The sequence below is a fragment of the Nematostella vectensis genome, chromosome 7 (assembly GCF_932526225.1).
Source record: "Nematostella vectensis chromosome 7, jaNemVect1.1, whole genome shotgun sequence".
Classification (NCBI taxonomy): Eukaryota; Metazoa; Cnidaria; class Anthozoa; order Actiniaria; family Edwardsiidae; genus Nematostella; species Nematostella vectensis.
In genome coordinates, this window is record NC_064040.1 from 11,072,083 (window position 1) to 11,088,649 (window position 16,567).

Genomic DNA, 16,567 nt, shown 5'->3' on the forward strand with positions numbered 1-16,567 from the left:
CCCATCCCACTCCTCTCGAAACACCTCAAGCTGTTGGTAATCTGGCCGACACCAAATCCGGTCCATTATGTCGTGGAGCCTGGAGGAGGGCGCGGCAGAGCCGCAGTCGCATGTACTGTACGGCTTTCCGCAGTCTTCACACAGGCAGCGGTAGTCGGACTCGAACCAGCGGATGTTCCTTGTGCCCACTCCTCGGGCATATCGTGAGGCCCCTCTTTATCTCCCCAGGGCGGGACCTGCCCATAGTCGCCACAACACACTACCTGACACGGCCGCGTGGCGAGGTACTCTAGGATGGCGCGTAGCACTTTAGTCTGTACCTTACAGCACTCGTCAATGATGATTACTTCTGCGAGGTGGTTGAGTTTGTGCCCCAGCTCGGAAGGTCTCCACTCCTCTATCGGCTTCTCCGCTGGTATGCAGAGGTAGTGGTGGTAGGTTTGAGCCTTCACCGCGAGGCGCAAGTTATTGCGATGGTCGTGGGCGAGGTCGTTCTCGGGGATGAGCACCACAACATTGCGGCCGCGGAACATGCTCACCGCCCACTCGGTCTTCCCCGATCCTCCTAGGCCGGCTAGATACATCTTTGCAGAGGTTGCGGCCACTAGATCGCACGGCAGACTCGGCGCAGTGCTTGGCTCCATAGCCAAGCTCCCCGACTTCTTCGGACCCGAAGCCGCTTCGGGTCGCCACTCGTACCCAGGCTTCTTGTGGCGCCACTCTCCATACCCCGGATTTTGCTCCACGAGCTTTACACCACTGGGCACCGCCTTTGCGTATATGGCATCTGTGCACACCCGGAGGACGTCTTGGCGAGGAATCCGCCTCAACATGCGTCGCAACGCTATGTTTGTGTACGCCAAGACGAAAGCCCTGATATGGTACCATTGTGAGCGTCGGACACCGTCTTTGTATTGGATCAGATGAGCCCCGTCGGCATGCTCGAAGTTAAGTAAGTGGTCGGTGCCCGCAAGGAGGTTTGTCAGATACGCGGCTTCTTCACTGTCGCGGACTACGATCGAGGACTCGTAGCCATGGCGAGCGCACTTGCCTACGAAACGGACAGCGAGATCTCGACCCTCAGGATACTGCGGGTCTTCGCCCCGGAACGGCAGGCAATGGAGTGGTTGAACCTGATGGAGTCCTTTTTTCCGACGCTATACAACACCTCCCTCGCAGTGGCCATGACGAGGTCACCCGAGTCTAACAGGTCCTTGAGCTCTGGCGTGGTGCTCCAGCCCTCGTTTTGTTCCAAGTGCTGCCCTACCCTCCCGGAAGTGTAGGGGTGGCAGGCCTCAGAGAACTCCCACTCGGTCAGCTGAATGACCCCGGTTAGTTGAAGAACCTCGCTCAGTGGCCGTCCCACAACATATGCGATACGATACACGTTCGTAGGGAAGCCGTATTTCCGTACCAAAACAATGGCGTCCGAGGCGCCGCCGAAGACACTGTCCTCGCATCCTAGGTACGCCGCACACATGTCGATGTGCGCATGAGGCTTGCGCCCCAAAGTTTTCCTTGCTATTCCACACTTTGGACTCTGAGCCGCTCGCCAGACGTCCCTGTATTTAATAGGCGTTGGCCTGATGTTCTCTCTTTAGGTCCACTTGTTGAAGCGATACCCTTTTGCGCCGCCCATCGAGTGCGTAGCTTCGGTGTACTCTTGGTAGGCTGGGTGATCATCAGGGAGCCATTGAGGATCATGTCCTGTCCCGTCTGTAAACGCGCTGTCGCTAGCCGCTCCGTCCTGTCCCGATCGGTTCAGTTTGCCTTCCTGCGTGACTATGACGCGCCCGCACAGCCAGATCCTCGTGCTTCTGGGGATCGCCCTGTTTATAAAGCGAATGAGCACCTCTCGCACTTTTGCCTCGCGCGTTTTTGTGGCGGCACTGGTTAGAGCCTTCTCCTGACATAACGAACGAAGCTCCCTCTCAGCCTCGAAGTCTAGGCCGTGGACGCTCGTGATCGCAGATGGTTCGGTCGGAAGCTCCGCCCAGGCGTGGTTATTGTGGCAAGGGATAGTGACCCTCGCCTTAGTCTTGTACTTCCCACAGAAAGTTACCTAGGGCGTCCACGGCTACTAGCTTTACCTCGAGCTTTTTTTCCATCTCAAAGAGGTCTTCTTTGGTGCATCCCATAGTGGCCAGCTTCTTGTCAAATCGCTCGAGGATCTTGCCTCGTGTCTTGGTTAGACCGAGGGAGCGCGAGGTGCCGCGATTCCTCAAGAAGTCGGCAACATAACTCACAACACAGTTAGCGAAGGTGTCACCCCCCTCTCGCTCAAACATTGGCCCAGGCTCACCATTTTGCTCAGGTAAAGGGCGAAGCTCGTATCTCACGTAGACGAGGTACTCTCGTCCTTTCTCCCAAATACCCGCATCGATGCCTTCCAGGGCGCCGACTGCGATTTGGTCCCCTCTTTTGACTAATGACCCACCAATCTTGTGCTCCGAGCGCCCTTCCTCCTCTGTGATTGGCGCCAATGGCTCTGCGGGGGCCTTACCAACGACTGTAAAGAGTCTGTAACGCCGGTCAGGGTCTACCATCTCAAGCACCGGTGGCAACACTGCGTTTGCCCGCAGAGACTCTCGCTCGTGCGAGACCCACCACACCGAGCCATCGTCATTAATATTAGGCCCCCGCATAACCGGCTTTAGAGCAATGACACCTGCTCCACCAAGATCTCGTATCCCCTGGTAAACACCGGCGCTTATATCTTGGCCCCGAAGAGTGGCATCCACGCTTGGGAACCGAAGATGGGCGCCGCCGACGAAGAGAGAATAGCACTTCTCGGGGTCTAAGCCCTCTGGGCCCTTTTGCTCCAGCAAAGGGTCGAACTTGCGCCATACTTCCTCTAGCCACGCTTTCGCCGGTACGAGCGGCTTAATCAGCTTGTGCTTGACATCCTCGGGGATGTCCTCGTCCAGGATCTTCTGGACCAGCCCTGTCAGTACGGCGGGCGCCTCTTTGTCAGGCATGCTATTGAGAATCTCCTCTATGTAAGCGTCCATGTTTGGGTATGCCTTGTGCCACCCAGTCTCTAATTGCCCGTATCACAGCCGGCGGGGCGAGTGTTTGGGTATGCCTTGTGCCACCCAGCCTCTAATTGCCCGTATCGCAACCGGCGGGGCGGGTGTTTGGGTACGCCTTGTGCCACCCAGTCTCTAATTGCCCGTATCGCGGGCTGCGATATCAGACAGGACGAGTGCGAACCGTTCCCGAGCGCGCCTCTCGGTGCCGCGCATCCTCTGCCCTACACGATTCGCTCCGCAGGGGCTGCACAACCGCGTCTCCGACTGCGCCCCTATGCCGCAGATCCTGCACGGCACGGGGAGGGGGCTGCCCTTACGGAGCCTTTGGATGTGCATCTTGCAGTAGGTGTCCATGCACCTCTGGCCGCACGTGTTTGCATGGCCGACCTTTAGCCACCCGCAGTAATCTTTTCCGCACTTCATTCTTCGAACGCTCGGTATACTACAGGACAGACGGGGGTCTAATTGCAAGGTTTCCGCATGTTACCGCGCGAAGCCGCGCTGGGGGCATACCGCCGCCGGAACGGCAAGCGCTTGCCGTTCCGGCAGGCTGGGGGGCGCGGCGGGGCGTGGTGCTGGTCCCTCTCGTTTCTATGCGCGCGCGCATACATGTGGCCTCAGTCCCGCCACCCTGCGGAGTGTCGATAGACAGCGGGTTGATGATTGCTAATTATTTATCTACGCGATCCCCGCCCGCTGCTGTCGATAGACAGCGGATTGATGATTGCTAATTGTTTATCTACGCGAAGTGTGTTTTGCGTAGATTGACTTTTAGTAAAAGTTTATCTACGCGAAGTGTGTTTTGCGTAGATTAACTTTTAGTAAAAGTTTATCTACGCGAAGCGTTTCTATGAACGGCCAAAGTCCCCCGCAGGCTTCATTCATACTGTGCCGAGCATTTGCTTTAGCTTTTCAAGCTAAAACATCTCTTGGCTTTTCTTAATAATCGTGGAAGTGTTTCAAAGCCAGAAACTTGTTATTTAGGCTAAAAATCGAGAAAATGGGAGACAGCCGTGCAGCTAGTTTTTTTCCCTCCTTTACCGGAAGCCGTGCAAGTAGACACAGCGTGCATCGCCACAGCGTGTATTAAACCTATTGCTTTAGCCCAAGATGCAACAACATTCTGATAAAGTCGTAGATGCCCAAGAAATGGTATGTGTCTTATATAATATTTTTAGTTAGCGGTAATGCTTTCAGTTGCCCAATATATCTGTATCAGGAAGTAGAGAGTTTGAAGCTAAGAATATTTTTTATCAATCAATGTTAAGATTCTAATCTCAAGGGGTACCAAATTCATAGTTCTTACCTGTCAATCAGCCACATGCAATAAACAATTACTCAATGACTGCCATGCTGTCTCACAAAATAGTCAAAGAAATGTTTTAGTTGTTTAAAGAAGAAGGCAAAATAACTTGCAGTGATTCCAGTACGAGGGAAAGTAGAAGAGACAGACAAGTCACTGTTAATTCGACAAAGACCAATGGGGTCTGTCAGAGAATAAAAGTTAATATACTAAGAAAAGAAGGAGAGAATCTAATTGAATTTTATACCCCCAAAATAGCTGACCTTTTAAAACACTTTTTCATGTACCAAATTCACATGGTGCAACTGGGTATTATCGTAGTTTGAATATGAATGCTCTACTGATATATCATTTTACTTCATTTTACTTTGGGGAAACTCTCCAAAAAAGATGATTTAGGTATTTGTTCTTTCTTTGAGGGTATAGAATCATACCGACTGCTTCCCTTAGGGGATTTAAGAGATTCTTTTGTTTCCACTATCGATTAGGGAATCTCATAATTATGCTGGTCTCAAACGCCTAAAACTTATTTTATAGTAAACCACAATTCAATCCAGCACTTAATATCCTTGCTGGCCCGTAGCCAGAGGGTTCGGACTGGAGACCCCCCCACTTGAATGAAAGGTCCGCTATAATTAAGAAAAATTAAGTACCACTACGAGCTAGGGCGAGCTACCCAAGAGAAAAATGGTCTGCTTAATGGGTTAACAAACTCCCCCGCTCAAAATCCTGGCTACGGGCCTTCCCTGCTTTATATTGTTTGTAACTATCTCAAAGGGTTAAAAATTGATTTGACCATGCCCATATGCTATCTCTTAGGGGTAAAAATTGATGATGACCACACCAAAATGCTAACCATTAGTGTTAAAATTTATTTTATCAATTATCACCCCAGTTTGTTTACTATGTGAGTTTTTTGGCCCAAAAAACGAAACTAGGATCTCAAAAAACAAAGATTGTCATATTCAAAAAAATCCTTGATTTTAAAGATACATGTATCTCACAAACAAGGGGGTCTCCTAAGGAGATTTTCCTTCCCTAACAAAACGTTTAAAATTTAACAAATTTAAATTTACCATACTCTCTTGAATTTCTACCCTCTGGGTTCCAGAGGCTGAATATCCACTTTCCCCAGCATGCTAGGGTGCGGGGGTTCTGATTTTCAGGCGCTTACCCAGGATTAGCTGGGAAGGGGTGCGCAGTTGTAGGTCTCATTAGCCTCCTCCATCCGCAGGCGTCTCTGAACGTTAGAAACCGAGACTCGGGATTCCTGTGGACGACAATTCCTTTGTTAAGGGGGGGGGGGGGAGGGGACAATGCCAAAAGCAAAAAAAGAGTAGGAGCTCGTGACCCGCTCGACGCATCACCAAAGGAATCCCGAGCGCCTAAGTTTCTTTTCTGCTGCTTTCTGGGCAAAGCGATGCCTGCGGAGGAGGCTAAGGTCTCATGGAAAAAGCATAGTATTTGAAGTTTTTTTCATAAGAAATGACCCACTTTTTGCCTGTGTTCGCGCCTGAATTTGATGGAAATATCTCGTAAAAAATATATCATAGATTCGTGTTGATGATTGATTTATTCAGACTTCTAAATGTATATGGATGCATGTAATATTATTCGATATGATATGAAATTCCCCAAAAAGATGTTTTATTTTTGGTCAAGCTACCGGCAAACAAGGGAGAATGGAGCATTGGAGATTCTGTCGAAAGGGAACAAAACGAAAACGATGAAATGTGGAGGTACGAGTCATTTTTCTTTTTTGCCTGGTAGTATACTATTACTAAGTGATACTAGCGATTCATAAACCAGTTAAAAGTCATTCAAAATTTTTAGCTATATAGGTATGAGACCTCGCTGGCCACAAAATAGAGAGACGTTCGAGGCTCTGGCACCAGGGTACTTGTTGTATATGACCTACGTCTGGCTACGCCCCCACCCCCCCACCCCCTTTAAAAAAAAATAAAACAGACAAACATTAAACAAAATATGAACAAATGGAGCAAAACGTCCAAAGGAGTGCAAGACTTTCCTGTGTAGCAGCAATGTAGAATACAGGTTTCTGCACGCATTTGTCATATTCCCCTCCCCCTCCCCCCCCTTCCCCCTTCCCCACCCCCAAAAGCCGTGCGAGATCTCTTATCTTGCCTTTTTTCCGAGCCCTTGTTCATGTTCTATCTACGCATGTCAAGGAATTTTCTGCCATTTACCAAATACATCTCGGTTTTTTTTAAAGAGTAGTAACACATCTGCTATTCGCGAAATGACACATCTACTCTTCGCGAAATGGGAGTGTATCCTCACTAAATTACTGGCGCACGACACACTCCGACCCCCGAGCATTTCTCATTAGCATCAGTGAACCACCACTTACTACGCGCTAACACCCCACTTATGAAGCTCTTTTAAGTACAATTATCAATGTACGCGTTGTTTGTTGGCAAGAAATGCAAACATCTGCCTGTGACCCTCATAGGGTTCGCCATTTCGCCTTTAGCGACCACGTTTCTGTTGTGGGAAACCGGGTCTACGTAATAAAACTCGTAAAAGTATTCAATCTCTTTATTGTAGACTAGATATTTTCGAAAATAGCAGTCATGCTAGTAGCGTGAGATGTGGTTGGGGTCAAGTTTCTGTTTTTGCGCTACATGAATGTATAGAGTGTTAAAATGTTCACCCCTATTGACCAGTCGAGTGGAGGTGATTCCGGTATACGGTATAATAACTGAGTTACAGTTTATACACTCATTTGCTGTTGTTTTTTGATGACTTGTAGCTAAAGGGCTTTCAGGAGAACTGCTCTTTACTATAGGCCCAGGCAGGACTATTAATGCGCGGCGTTGGATTCACCCTAGGATCCACTTTCTTTTTTTGCGTTTATGTGTCATGAATATTTTATTAAAAACGTCAAATATGGCGCAAAAAATTTAACCATAGAGAAATTTACCCTCAGGCTGAATATTTCATGTTTGTTCGTCGGAAGCCTCTGTTTTCTCTATGTTGACCTTGCAAGGGGATCTAATGTTTTCTAATACCAACAGTGCGTCTCGTGTCTGCACATCCAATTTGACGCATTCAGCTTCGCTTCAAGCTTGCGCCTAATCTTTAGATTTACATAAAAAAATTCTGTTTACATAACAAAGACCGGATAAATCACATTGGGTGAAAATGATTACTGTTTGCTTCTGGCTTTAGAAATCAAAGCATGCTGCGCCTCTTTCGACAGACAACTTTTCACAATTATTCATCTCGTAATAAAAATGTTTGAGAAAACTAATCCAGCGCGCTGCTGGAGGGAAGCTATAATCGTGATAATCGAAAAATTTTATTCAGGTTATTGTGATCCGCGAGATAAGACCCCGCGTCGATGGTCTGTTTGTGGCATCTTCATAACTAATTGAATAATCAAAGCGAGACAAGCCAAATGATTTTTTTTCTTCGTCAATAACACCCACGACCCCTTCTTGTAGTGGTCCCCAAAGCGGGCGTCTAGCACTCGCGAACTGCTACGAAACTGATGCGCTTTCGGAAATTAGAGCCTCTTTATCTAAGCTGAGTGTCAACGGGCGTAGATGCCAGGTTTTAGGTACCATTCATTGGTATAAATGTCGTCCGCTTTCGATCTCTTCCATTTCTTTCCCTTCAGTTGGTCGCCGGCGCGCAAAGCACCCCGGTACACTACCCACATGGCATTGTACAACATGGCGGACCAGTTTACTGCAGGTGTTGATGGAAGCTCCGATTTAACCGATGGAGACTCGCGGAAAAGGCCCCTTGAAGCGTCACCGGACACAAGACAACCTTATAAAAGATCCAACTTCGGACGTAAGTATTTTTGGCAAGATTTTGTGCGGTTTTAGCGCGTTTGCTGCTCAGTTTTACAAACTATCGGTGACGGCATGTGACTTTTTTCGAACGCTACTTATCTTGACTCTCTGTTTAGTTCGTGTTGTATTGTGATTGGAGACTAAGATCATCAGGTATCGACTAAATGATAAACTAACTTTAGAAGGCGTTCCGGCAATTGATGTATTACCGAACGGGAACTTTTATTTTCGACAAATTGGCCTGTTATGTTGGCATACAACCGAGTTCAAATATAAACAAGAAGTGTGTGATGTTGGCGGGCGAACTAATGCTTTCGCCACGACAGGGCTGACTTCGCAGGGCCGTGAATGTATCAGTGTATTAACTTTGTCGCACTTTTTTAGTCTCTGTTTCGAGATAAGAACTCAGTAAAACGATACTGCCAACCCAGCTGTTCTTCGACTTACCACATAAAACACAATACATTACCCAATCCATTTTCTCTTTCTTTGCGCGTCAGTCATATCAATTATTTATTCGCTTCGGTTTCGTCGGCGTTTTGTGAAAAAATCCCCCCTGCTCTTTCCTAATTCCTTAGCTGTTCATGTTAAATTATTAGCCAAAAACATGTAACTAACGCACTTCCGTTTTAGTTGAAATACTTGAAGTTAAAATAGTTTAGTGGGAATGTTGTGTGGTCAAGTAGCGGCGGTATTTAGGACAATTTATGCCATGGTAATCCATTTCACAGCTTAAGAATGTTGACTAGGGCTTAACACTTAATCGATGGACTTTTTGGTATGAATTCATAACTATAAATTTGCTACAGCCTATTTCTTGAGTCACCAAAGCATTTTTAAACGTTTTTAGATTTCACAGACAAAAGCTGTGTGTATAATTCATGTGGTGCAACAAAGTCTTTGCCTCTTAATGTGGATTCATGGCCTGATTAGGGGGGAAGAAATTAAAGATAGGTTTTGCTGTTGTTGAATTAATGAAGGGGCCATCTGTCTGTAGAATGTTGACTTATGAGCCAAACAAACAACTACAAGCATTGCCAAAGCATTCCCCTGGTGCAAAAAATTTCTACACAACTGGAATGTCTTGGCAAAGTGTCATGTTAACAACAGGTACTTCCCATACTAAGCTACAGGTCTTGTTTTTACTAGCTTAAGGAAAACAATATTTTTGTTACGAGGCCACAAGTGGCAAGGAAGGAGCTCTGCTTTAGTACTCGAAAACCATGAGACCTTTCTACACATGCCAAATTCATGGTGGGTAAATTTATGAGAACAGTATTTGCCTCACTTGACTCCCCCATTACCTGTTCTGTGCCACGGTTGATGGTCATTCAATTTGCAATTTCATTCTAAGGGGAAACAGAAGTGGTTCTGTGCTAAATGTAATTATTGTTGAGTTTTTATCACAGCTGATGTGCTTTAGATATCTCAGTGCAAAAAAGTAGTAGTAAGCTGCCCATGTTTTCCCACAGTTTTGAAAATTACTAGGATCAATCACCAAATAAGCTTTGAAGTGATGGGGTAATCTGTTTGTTAAAATAGAAAAAAACTGGCTTCTTCCTTTTTCACTAAGCTCCTTTTTCATGCTTAGACAAGGTCTAGAAGGGCTCATCCTATTTTGCTGTCATAAAAACACTTGACAGATTTTCTTTTTCAGTTTTTCTAATACCATGACTTGGTTTCATCGCATGAGAAGTGATATCTTGAAATCTGTCAAACCTGTGACAATTGCTTCCAAGCAGAATTTTATCACAAAAGGTTATCAAGAGAAAGTTATTTGTTGTATAAGTATTAGTTGTAAGCCAAGAAACCTATTTTTAATAATTTCCCTAACAAATCACCATGCTAAAGGGAATTTTACTGTGAGTATAGAAGGAGATGGGGTTATATGGAAGAAGAATATTTTACCAATTTAGTGATAAACAGAACATTTTTTGATTGCTGTCAGACCTTATTATCCTATTTGTTCCTGTCAAGAACTTCACACATGATGTATTTTAATAAAGTGTTGTAAGTGTTTTTTTTTTTAATTATGAACATTAGAAAATTAGAACATAATCTAAAGATCTGCTCTATGGACTAAGTACAGCCCTCTATTGGAATGTTTTTAGTCTTGTTTAAAGTTTTCTACTTTATAGTATTAATTATCAGGTCACTGTTGTATTTATTAATTAGAATTATGTATTTAAGTTTTCACATGCCTTGTGAATCCACCAGATAGTTTTGACAAACAAGCTTTGATTTACTGATAGAACAATAGTTACTGTTATGTGACATAAAGGCTTATTGTCCAATTTTCAGCACTATCCTCTGCTGTGAAAATTTACTGCTGTTTTTTAGCCACTCACATCTCTTACACAGTTGCTTACACGCTTCAAACTTCAATATTCCTTATCCTTTTTGCTTTCGACAAATATAGCGTAAATCCCCCTGAAGTATCCAACATTTCCAACCATGAGGCTCATGAACATATAATGCCTTTTTCATGTAAATGGTGACCTTTTGGAACTTGAATCTGATTTCATTGGAGAGAAAAGAATGAAGTGCAGGGCTCAGATAAATGAGCGCAGACCCCACTGCTTAACCACACCGACCAACACCATCAGATCTGTAGTCAGTAATCACACTCTTCACCTCATTGCACCATGGACTACTGGCTCAGCATCTCACAACAGAGGCCACAAGCTCGTCCACATTTGCCAGGTTAAATATTTTCCTCATAAGTGTACTCCCCTTATGCTTTCTGTTTTATATTGAAATCTGTCACAGATTAATAGAGCACATCTATTCACACATGTTTCTGAAAAACATCCCTTACAAAGCAAATGATTTACAGAGAAACTTACTGCTGTGATAGAAGCAAATGTATTTAACATCATTTTTTGCATTCACCAGGGTATATTTCTTTACCATACCCCAAATTTTTGTTGCCAGTGCTTGCTATATTGTTTTCCCTGCTTTCCATGCTGTCACAGTTTTAAAGTACACAGCTTAACATACATGTTAAAAATTTACATATTTTCATTCTGATATTTGTTTTAACTGTGTATTGAAGAACCAGACATTTTAAAAATATTCTTTATTCCAATCATTAAATGGCAGTCTAATATATTCATACTCAGAATTTCCTTGGACATTAATTATTAACATATTTTTTCATACAATTCTAGTGCTCATTATAACCAAAACTTTAACTGAAAAAAGATAGATAAAAAAAGTTTAAAGTAATTTCTTTCTAAAAACCTAATAGCTCAGATGAAACATGTTATACACTTTTTTTCAAAAGAAATAGTGTTTGCGCCATTTCTTTATTACCAGTGCATTGGCTTTTCTGTGGTTGATTTGAAAATAAATTGGACTGTGGCTTGTTTGAGCTATTTGGCTTATTTGCTTGTACCAGCCAAATGTCTTTTCACATTATTTGTCTTTGGTTAGCAAGCACAATTCATAGTAAGCTGATGGATCTGCAATAATTTAACACCATTCTAATTGCAGTCAATAAAGCTAGGCCTATATTCTTTTTCACACCCATTTCTTATCTGAGGGCTCATGGCTACTTAAATTTATTGGAAAGCAGGTGGAACAATTAATGTAAAGTGCGTTTATTAGATCTAACCACTATCAGCATGACTGTAGAGTACCAACTCCTATAAAAAGGGCTTCTGGAATTACGCAGAAAAAAACTCAAAATGTTATGCAGGATTCTTTGCTAAATTACGCGGAAAATCAATCATTACGCGCTAAATTATGTGGAATTTTGCAATACATTTTTCTTTAAAAATCAAAATGTTGCGTGATTCTTTACTGAATTGCGCGCTAAATTACACGAAATATCAACTGTTACGTCCTAAACTACATTATGTACCGAAGAAAAGCACGAAATAACTTGAAAAGGTTAATTTTTTTGCGCAAAAATATCTTAGGCGAGTTTTCATTGGCTCCTAACCACCAGCTAATTAAAAAAGTTATTTTATCATTAGTCTTAGGCCTTCACGGTTTAGCAAAAAATGCCTAGTCATTTTATTGTTTTCGAAATTCAGTTGGAAATATCGCACTCTTACGAAGAATGTATCTCTTTTTTTACGAGAAATAGAGGTAAGAACCCTAAAAGAACACATCAGCTGTGTACTTAAATGTTTTGTCTTTCAAAGTTTAGCCAAATTACGCGGGGTTACACAGAAATTTGTGGATTACACGGAGAAAGCCAAATTACGCACTTTCGCACAAGCACGTAATTCCAGAAGCCCTGTATAAGTCCTTTTAATTTTCTTAATGATATCCATGAATTTTACAGGCAAAACCTTAAATGTCACAGTGGCTTTACATTTCTGTTTTTTTTTTGTTATGAAATTTCATCTGGCCATGATATAATAATATTCCAACAAACTTGAATTTAAAAGTCAAACTTAAACCTGAAGTTTTATGATCCTGTTTAAGTGTTTTTGATATAGTATTATGGTATTTACCTTTAAACTCTTTAATGTGTATCCTCAGGTTACCATACTTTAGCAAAGAATAGAGATATTTGAATTAAAAGCCAGTTTTATTCTCAGTCTGCTTTTGTAATGTCTTAAGCAAAATCACCATTCCCCATATTTGTTGCTTCTAGATATACTATTCTGTCTAAAATGATCCTTTAATTTTTTTTAATTTTCTTTTATCTCTTAGCTGCCAAGAGCCCTATCTTGAAGATTCTAGTGCCTAATTATGCAGCTGGTTCAATTATTGGCAAGGGGGGACAGAATATCGCACAGGTGCAGCAGACAACAGGTGCACGTATCAAATTGTCACCTAACAACCAGTACTACCCAGGAACCCAGGAGCGCATCGGGCTTATCATGGGCGAAGTGGAGAATATCGTACAAATGCTGGACTTTGTCATCGATAAAATCAGGCAGGAACCGCAGGGAATTAAGGCAAGCATGTCAATCTCGTTTGACCGTGAGCGTGCAAAGCAGATGAAGATCATAGTTCCGAATTCCACGGCTGGTATGATAATTGGGAAAGCAGGTTCTGCCATCAAGTCGATTAGTGAGCAAACAGGGGCACGAATACAGATTTCCCAAAAAGATGCTGAGAGTGTTGCGGGGGAACGCATAGTTTGCGTGGGGGGTAGTCAAGAGCAAGTGACAGCTGCATGCGTCATCATCACCTCAAAGGTACAGGAGGACCCTGAGCACGCCCTCAATAATAATATCATGTATTCGGGTCTGACCACTAGCCGAGCTGGACACACCAATGGCCAGCTGGCTGGTTCAGCGTTTAGCTCAGGACTTCCTTTTAGTGCCTTATCAGGGCTAAGTGCACTGGGGCTGACTAACACAGCCACTGCGCAAAACACCACCACATCAGCCACAAATCATATCCTCGCCCAGGCTGCTCTGATGGGCGGAAGCAACCTGAACAACCCTATGGCCCCACCCACCAGTACCGCCACCAGCTCCAGCATCCAGTCCAGTGCAACACTTGAAATAACGGTCCCTGACGAGCTGATCGGGGCGATCCTTGGTAAGGGTGGTAAGACCATCACAGAGTTCATGCAGTATAGCGGCGCTCGCATTCAGGTTTCACAGAAAGGAGAGTTTGTGCCTGGGACTAGCAATCGCAAGGTTGTTATCACTGGTGACGTTCCCGCTGCACAGCTAGCTCATTTTCTTGTCACTCAACGTATTCAGCAAGTTGAGGCTGAGAGGCTGCTGACACCACACCGGGCATAAACAATAACGAGTCATTGGTGCTTCCATTGCCCTTCCACTCATTTCAAGTCTTGTAAAGAATCACAGGGAAATCCACAACTGGCAGTACATAACAAGTCCTGTGCATGAATAATGAATAACACCAGCCTCTTCTATACCATTTCTATTAATCATATGCATTTTATATATTGCATGTTGTAAAATTAACCAGTCATACTAGCTCATCGACTGCACCACATCACAAATTTAATGTGCACCACCCAGTTTAAGCACATTGTTTTAATAACATTTTTGTAGTCATTTCTTACCTTTTCACATTCTCAATTACGACAAACATTAGCATCCTCACATGTTCCTTGCAAAACTTGAAAATAGCATTGGTTTTATTTTACTTTAAAAAAAAAAATAGGGTGTTGTGTAATTCAACAAAGGAACACATGCGCAAGGTGGAGTAATAGTTTAAGAAGCTGTTATTTATTCAGTACCTTTCCTTGCTTTTCAAGATTATCACTTTTTTCAGCAAAGCAATTTTGAGATTAGCCTGGAGTCAGACAAAAAAAATAATTGATTATTAATGCTGGAAAAGTGATACCAATTATAGGATTGCTTTATTTAGCAGACTTGAGCACTTTTTAAGATTTTTGTTAAATGATGACTTTGATCAACTCATAGTTCAATAGATCTTAAGTCATTTCATAGGCAATATAACGTAACCTTGATATGGCAGACCTAAATTAGATACATTTTTCTAAGCTAAAAGTGTTGCACAATGATCCTTTCCTGTTTCTGACACTAAAAGGGTATTATATTATTTTAATGATACCTATCCCCAAAAGTTCAGTGCTTTTTAAGGATTTTTCTTAAGCCCTTTACAATTGAAGTAAAGAAAAACATAATTAGACTCCAGAAGGAAATAATGTGCATTTATATAAATTGGAAAACCCTTAGCTTCCTATTAATGTTTGCGGGATTATTGTAATCTTAAAAATTGAGTAGATGTTTGCCATCAGTAAATGATGCTATTTCTATGTAACATCAGCTCCTATAGTTCGTTAAACCAGCAGTTTAACTTTTGAAGACAGTGTAGTTTGTCACTGTAGTGTTTATGGTCTAAGCTGTTCCCTAATGTCATTCTGTGACTTTGTTATCATATTTTTATTAGTGTTGCCTTTTTTTAATACTAGTTTATAAGTTTAGCATAAAGTATTTGGAGTTTCATTATAGAATGTAATGCCCCAGAAGCTTACGTGTATGTTATTTAAAACTGCTACTTCCACTTATACATTTTGCCTCGTGAAAGGTTTCTGTAATCATCTGTACACTTCATTTCACCTACCATGGATTAATTTATCCATTCATCCTGTTAATTAACTTTCATACCATTCACCATTTATAGTCATCACCATTCACTGAATGAAAAGCATCTTGCCATGCTAGTAGACAGCTGCGCACTCGACTGTTGTAACTGATCCATCAGTTTCCGTGGTAACACATCATTGTAATAAACTGCTGTTAGACCACATCTTGTCCAGTTGTCTTTACCATACCTCAGTCATCCGTCTCGTTTGCTTGATCCATCTCATTTCATTACATTTTTTTTCAAATGTGACATTTTTTATAATAAAAGGTAAGTTGTACCTGAATTCCTCCCAGTCAGGGGAGTTTGATATTTATTTGAACAAATTGAAAAAGATGAATAAAGAAAAGTTATATTCTTCAAGTCTTGGAATTGGTCTCATTTGACAAGCCTACATAGAAGCTTACTTGTTCCTTGGCTTGATTCCCCATGAAGAGGATACCTGAAAGATGTTCCCGATAACCAATAATGCAGTGGACACAATCCAATACAATTTAATTTGAATTTCCAGTGTCTCTGTCTGACTTGTGTGGCATTGTGAGAAGCGGCCTGTTTGTTATGCACTTCATTACCTAAATTTTTGGTTTGAAACCCAAAGAACTATGGTTAGCCTATTTGGGCATAAACAATTTGTTGGCAGACGGAGTGGAAAGAAAAGACAAATCTGTCAGGAGCAGTCCCAGGATTTACCTGCCTCCTTGTTATGTGCTTTGTTACAACCCTCCCCTCCCAAACCAATAATAATATGCTGTGTGGTCACTGGGCATCTAAAAGAAATACTAGACCTAGCTAGTAGAGGGTGCAGCCCTTTGACTGGTGATGATTTGAATGAGTGTCCTCTTGATAACTCTCCCAACTAGGCCATAACAGGCCTCAAACTACTGGGGGGAGGGTGAATAAGTGTCCTCTCCTAGATAATGCCCCACAAAGCTATAATAGGCCTCAGAATACTTGGTGGTGGTGGTGGGGGGGAGAGTGTCATTTTTTATAACTCCCCCAACTAGGCCATAAGTGTTATGCGGGAATAATAAGAATAAGTGTTCACTCCTAGATAAGGCCATAACAGGCCTCTAAATACTGGAGGGGGGATTTGACTGTCCCCTTTCTAGATAACCCCACACAAGATCATAACAGGCTTTAAGTGTTCTCTTGTAGCTAAACATTCTTTTAGCCAGTAACAGGACTTGTAATACTGGGTGTTCATAGGTGTAGCAGGCCATGTAAGATTGGGGGGGGCACAATACAGAAATGTTAATAAAATATTGGGGGGCACAGCCACACCCCTACTGGTCATTTCCTTATATTTAAAAAAAATTGGGGAGGGGGGAAATGCCCCCATTCAGTGCCCCATCCCT

At 43.0% G+C, this 16,567-nt stretch overlaps 1 protein-coding gene across 3 annotated transcripts; it reads left to right on the forward strand.

Moving 5' to 3' along the window:
• The first annotated feature begins 4,103 nt into the window (after positions 1-4,103).
• LOC5507108 (RNA-binding protein Nova-1) lies at positions 4,104-15,575 on the forward strand. Of its 3 annotated transcripts, XM_048729750.1 has the most exons (4): positions 4,104-4,184; positions 5,998-6,074; positions 7,979-8,157; positions 12,828-15,575. In XM_048729750.1, the coding sequence occupies exons 1-4, from the start codon at positions 4,143-4,145 to the stop codon at positions 13,874-13,876; spliced, it is 1,347 nt and encodes a 448-aa protein (XP_048585707.1). In that variant the 5' UTR covers positions 4,104-4,142; the 3' UTR covers positions 13,877-15,575. The 3 variants fall into 3 exon arrangements, with proteins under 3 accessions (XP_048585707.1, XP_032231503.2, XP_032231502.2); XM_032375612.2 differs by lacking the exons at positions 4,104-4,184; positions 5,998-6,074; positions 7,979-8,157 and adding an exon at positions 9,281-9,413; XM_032375611.2 differs by lacking the exons at positions 4,104-4,184; positions 5,998-6,074; positions 7,979-8,157 and adding an exon at positions 10,680-10,862.
• The last annotated feature ends 992 nt before the right edge of the window (positions 15,576-16,567 follow it).

Bases quoted from the DNA above. Each gene is read 5' to 3' on its own strand.
- LOC5507108 (XM_048729750.1), top strand. From the start codon at position 4,143: ATGCAACAACATTCTGATAAAGTCGTAGATGCCCAAGAAATG. The intron at 6,075-7,978 runs GTACGAGTCATT...CTTTCCCTTCAG, and splicing joins GAAAACGATGAAATGTGGAG to TTGGTCGCCGGCGCGCAAAG. The intron at 8,158-12,827 runs GTAAGTATTTTT...TTTATCTCTTAG, and splicing joins TAAAAGATCCAACTTCGGAC to CTGCCAAGAGCCCTATCTTG.